We start from the raw sequence: 6,000 nt of genomic DNA on the forward strand, positions 1-6,000 counted from the left end.
TCCAAATTGTTTGCAACTGAAAGTAAAGGAATGCTGAGCTCAATCACATTAAAAATTTTAATCGAAATATTTATCACGCAGGGGAATAAATTACATTAGAGTAATGAAATATCTTGTTTGAGTTGTATCTGCACATCTTGTTTGGTATATTTGCTGTTGCATTCAGTGTTTAGACTTTTGCAGGGTTTGTGAGGTAGTATCTGTGGAACAGTCACAAGTCAAGAAAAAAAAATTTTTAAATTTGCCAAGGAGACAAATATGTGCACAGACACACACACACATATCCCAGATTCAGCTGTGACTGCTTAAGTGGTTTTCTCATCTGATGTCAGATGAGACCTTCCAAACTCCTGTTTAGCTCCAGTTTCTTAATGCCCCTGTTTCCTACCACTTCCTTTATTCAAATGTCCTGAGTCTCAGCAGTTCATACAGATGAATACTGTGGCTCCCTGGATCCCCTTGGTGACATGTCTGAGGTGATTCTGAAAGATTCTTAGTCTCTGGCTCAAAAAATTCATTCTCTTTATATTTTAATATCCATCCCAGCTGTCTGTGATCTTTAAAGAATAGTTAATTCCATTTGCTGGCTCTGTTTCTTGATTGAAGTTTAAATAAAAACTCACCCACGACATTCTTCTCTGATAATTTGTGAAAAAATGTTTTCCAGTGCAGAATAATTACGTGATTACATCAGTTGGAGTCTATTCTATGCAGTTTGAGCTTGATGTCTACACTGGTGACTGAGAGGGAATAAATGGCTGTCCAGGCTGGTCCAGAGTGGGTAGGAGAGTTCATCAGTGGCAGTTCTCACAAGACACACACGAGATTCTCACAAGACACACACGAGATTATTCAGTGCCTGTCTTAGTCCGTTTGCTGGTCTGTGGAGCCCCAAATATGTTACTTGTATCACATGTGCAAAAAAAGTGGGTTTATTGGTCCTCTTATCTGTGTTGTGTTGGGATCAGTTAAACAGGGGAATCGACACTGTCATTTCTTCTCATTTTCCTTCAAATCTCTGACACTTCTCTCCTCTGAAAGAGTATCTTCACTGAAAAGTGTGTCATGTGCCAGTTACATTTACCAATGGGCTAAAAGTTAAATAGGATGCTGCAGTTTTTCAGTCTTTTCTTTCTCTGAAAATGAAAAGGTTTCTCTGCAAAAGTCTTCGTTACTGAGGAATTCCTTTCCCCATCCTTTTTGCTATATATTGAATGGGAGAAGTACAGTAAACTGGATGGCATTTGATTCCTTGGGAGGCTACTCTTGCCTTCCTAAGAAACTAAAGGTGTCATTTGTCTTTGGGAGAGACCAAAGGAGGGCAACAAAGATGGTGAAGGACCTTGAGGGGAAACCATATGAGGAGCAGCTGAGGGCACTTGGTCTGTTCAGCCTGGAGAAGAGGAGGCTGAGGGAAGACATCACTGCAGTTACAACTTCTTGTGAGGAGGGGCAGGACTGATCTCTTCTCTGTGGCAACCGGCGACACAATCCAAGGGAATGGTCTGAAGCTGTGTCAGGGAAGGTTTATGTTGGATATTAGAAAAAGGTTCTTCACCCTGAGGGTGTTTGGGCACTGAACAGGCTCCCCAGGGAAGTGGTCACAGCACCAAGGGGCTGACAGAGTTCAAGATGTGTTTGGACAATACTCTCAGGGACATGGTGTGACTCTTGGGCATGTCCTGTGCAGGGCTAAGGGTTGGACTCGGTGATCCTTGTGAGTCCCTTCCAACTCGGCAGATTCTGTGATTCTGTGAGACCGGCATTGCCAATGAGCTGTTGAACACATCCGAGGTCTCTGAAGCTCATACAGGTCTCAGGATCTTTGGTCTCCAAAGATATTTTGACATCTGGGGTTTAATTTTCATCTTCATAAGGAATCTTATGGTTAAAATGATGTTGCATGAAAATGTGCATCTTTTCCATATGCTCTTATATGCCCCCTCTCTTTATTATGAATTTCAGTTATTTGTTTAGTATGTACAATGTGGTCTGTCAGTAGAAGTCATAATATTTAGGTTTGGACTGTATGTAGCAGTATGTGTTGCTAATTTATATGCCTCAATCACTGATAAAAATAAAGATCAAAAGTAGTATTTCATTCCTCAGGGAAAACTGATCAGACTGTGTTGATGGAAGCCTGCTCTAGATTCATGAACTAAGTATTGACTCATTAGTAATTGATTCAAAAAATTAGTATTTTTTTACCCGTGAGTTAGGTAGTATGCTTGTTTGCAATGTCAGAATATTTGCAAACAAAATAAAGATTACCCCTTTCCTAGGAGGAAATTATTTGTGCTGTTTTTCATACTCGTTGAAGAATAATTGGCACATAGGCAATTCTGACAAGAGAGAAACGCAGAAAGGCAGTAAGCTACATTAGGAAAAAAATACATAGACCAGACAAAGGAACACATTTCAAATGTAGATTCTTCTCTGGCGTAGCAGGTGGAGCAGGAGTGCCTTACATGCCCCAGTACCTGACAAGACTCCAGCCTTTATTGGCAGCAGCCAGCAAGACAGCAAAGTGATTTACTTGTTGTATGACCAGTCGCTTTTATTGAATGAAATGTAATGAACTGTTAAACATTGTGTAAAAATATTTGTAGAAAGAAAAGAACTTGGCCAAAGGTAACCCCCCCTTTGAATTGAGGACGTTATTTCATGTATTATTTAAACACTTTGCTAGCAATTTGCTTTGACTGGTTCTGGCAGCAGTTTGTTGAGGAAGGCAGGTGCCTTGTCATTCTTATCAGAAAGTACCTCTGAATATCTGTCAGACTATGACTTACAGCAGCTGTCTATTTTTTTCAGGCTTCTGTAGGAGACTGATGTTCAGTAAGAAGTATTTGATTAGGCAGTATAATTTATATACTTGAATATAACTGTGTATGCTGTTATATTCGTAACAGCCTAATGAGTTAAACTCCAGCTCTATATTTATTTGCAATTTATTTGCAAGGTTTGCAAAGTGATTTTTTTTTTTAATTAAATGTACTATGTGTGTTTGTTTTCCCATGCTGTTAGATTTTTTACTATGGAGAATACTAAGGCTTTTGGTTGTATTAATGGTGATATATATGTATACATACACTCAAAGTGTGTAAAAACACTATAACTGTAAATTAAAGGATTATGGAAGGTAGTGGGTTTCATTTTTATTGTAAACACTTTTTAATGGTGTTTTTTTTTTCTGTGGTTGTTCTTTTGTTTGGTTGTTTTACAGTTAAAGAATCTGAGTTTGGAAGAATTACAAATGAGATTAAAAGCTTTGGACCCTATGATGGAGCGAGAAATTGAGGAGCTTCGTCAGAGGTACACCGCAAAGAGGCAACCCATCCTCGATGCGATGGATGCAAAGAAACGGAGGCAGCAAAATTTCTGAGTTTGTTTAACTTTCAGACATAATACGATGAGTCACTGTGGACACTGGTAACTTTGTAACAGTTTGAAGGAATTGGATTATGAGAGTTTTCAAAAACCCAGTCTGTTGAAATTTCCTTCACAAGCAATGACAATTGGAGCAGTGAAAGAATATACATATGGTACTCTGCAAAGGCAGAGAAACACATCACCATTTGTTTGCATTTTCAAATGTTTAATGTAATACAAGTTTAATCTGTTGCTTCCCAATCTTTTTCAGGTGTATAGTGGTAATTTGGTGTTGTACATTGGGAATTGCGTTTTGGAGCACCTGGAATGATTTCTTGATTGTGCAACACTACCGAGCCTTATATTGCAATGTATTTTTCTTCCACTTAGTAGCATATTTATTATGTAATCTTTGGTTATCCTATTTATTTTATGCCTGTTCCCTTTTATGTTGGGAAGTATTAGGATAATATTGTGGAGAGCAGAGTCAGATTAGATAAAATTGGTATTACAGTATAATGAAAAGTTGCTCACCGCTCTTATTATCTTTTAAAAATTTCCAATTTCAGCAAGCATCCCTATTCAGGACAGCATTTGAACATGTATCCAGCCCTTTTGTACCAGTAGGATTTAAGCAGAAAGTAAGTAACAGGCACATGTTCTTCTCCTCTCCTGAATCAGGGACTGTGGTTGTAGTTGTGCAGTTACAGTTGTTACACTACAGAGGATTTTTAGAGAGTATTTCTGTCATTTCTACGCACACTGAGTCAGCTGTCGTTAAACAAAAAACAAGTGCCTAATCAGTTCTGATTTTTGTTATTCAGAAGAAGCAATACTTGCAGTCACTCCTTCAGTGTAAACTTCCAATTGCTGTTGCAATTCTGACCAGTAGAAACCTCTATTTTGCACCATAGTTTTATAATGAAGTAACAGCTACACTTTTTTGATGTTTTTTTGGTTCATTTGGGTTTCTTTATCACTGTTTTGAGGGGAGAGGGGAGTCATTAGTGGTTTGAGTTTGTTTTGTTTTCACATTATAGTTACAAAGGGATAGTAATTTAAAAGCCAAAGAAAATAAAATTAATACTTATATTTAATAAGTACAGAAAAGAAGCAACATTTTACAGTCCTCTGAGAGTTTTGTCCTGCAGTCACTAAACATGCAATATTCCTGTAGTCTTCTGTTGGTAGATTTTGGGGAATCAGAAATGCAGGACCAAGCTCTTAATAACTTTTTACAAGTTATTCTATCCGGTTTATATTGTGAAATACCTAGTAGGTAGAATTTGCAAAATTGCAAGAAATATTTCATACTTAGCAGAAAACGTGATCCACTTTCTGAACAATCTACTGTGTTCTCTATTGAAATATTTACTATTGTTGCCTTTTATGTAAATAACTTCACTGTGATAGTCATACTTCTTTATACAATACAGCTGAAAAGATCTTTACATTCAACCTTTAACTGTTAAAATTTTAATGGTGACTACTGTATGGGCATCTTCTGTTAAATGTTTTCTGGAAGTTAGTAATCATCTCATACCTCTTAACATTTACTGTCATCATACATGGACCATTTAGATGGAACAGTGCAGATTTTGGAAATGGTGCATTATATCACAAAGCTTATGCAAAAGGAAACCAAAAGTTTTCACGAGATCAGCATTCTACAGCCGTGCTGGGACCAGGACTTGGGTTTGAGCCATTGTTGTCATTGTCATTCTCTACGTGTTTGCATGTACACCACGCTCTGACATGTAAACCCTAGAGTCAAATAAATCTTGATTGATTGTTAGAACATCCGTACCCTCAACTCTCTTCGTATTTCCTACAGCAATGACCATTCCTTGTGAAGATGCAAGAACATAGAAGATCCATAAAAATTACTTTAGGTGAGATAAAATGAACCTGGTAGTCTTATGCCTCACATTTATACAGTGAAACTGTGTAAAGTAAAAAATGGTATAATCATGTCACTGCGTCATTAGATTATAATCATAATGCAGGAAAAAAATAACAGTACCAACATCCCCCCATCAATATGGTTCTTATTTATTTTAAAGTAATTTCTGCTTCTTGAACTTTCTGTTCTCAAAAACTCAAAGATGTGCGTGCATACATGCATACATAGATTTGTGTAGCTATACACACATATATATGCATATCCATATATGTCAGAAAAAAAAATATAAAACAGATTTAAACCATCAGGAGAGGAACCTAGATTGCCTTTTCTTGGTGTGCCTTTTAAGTGAAGTGTCGTTGTCCAGACACTCTTACCTGCGTCCTTAGCTGCTAGATTTTCCCTTTCTCTATCTCAACCTTTTCACACCAAAAATACGACTTTGACTTTGAATGATGTGGCTTTACAGTGTAATAGGCAGTGCAGCAAAAATTATCACAAATTTCATATTTTGCATATTCTGAAAACTGTAGTAATGTGGCACTCTAAAAATTAATTGCTTATCCTGAGGGACTCCAGTGAAAGGCCATTTTAGACTAGAGCTGTTGCAGTCTGACATCTGAAAGATATGAGAAGGACATCCTTTCTTCAATCCTGATGTGTCTGCATAGAAACAACTCAATTTTTGTGCACATGCATGCACACAAGAATGGATTATATATGCA

At 37.3% G+C, this 6,000-nt stretch overlaps 1 protein-coding gene across 1 annotated transcript in view; it reads left to right on the plus strand.

The window, feature by feature from the left end:
- Window positions 1-6,000, plus strand: part of STK3 (serine/threonine kinase 3) — a 124,819-nt gene extending 118,819 nt beyond the window's left edge. The window contains exon 11 of the mRNA XM_027900435.1: window positions 3,227-6,000. Coding sequence (XP_027756236.1) covers window positions 3,227-3,385 — 159 coding nt within the window. The 3' untranslated portion in view covers window positions 3,386-6,000. The remainder of the gene's footprint in view (window positions 1-3,226) is intronic.

Source organism: Empidonax traillii, unplaced genomic scaffold (assembly GCF_003031625.1).
Source record: "Empidonax traillii isolate 1590-97213 ecotype Southwest subspecies unplaced genomic scaffold, ASM303162v1 scaffold729:size315501, whole genome shotgun sequence".
In the NCBI taxonomy this organism is placed as follows: domain Eukaryota; kingdom Metazoa; phylum Chordata; class Aves; order Passeriformes; family Tyrannidae; genus Empidonax; species Empidonax traillii.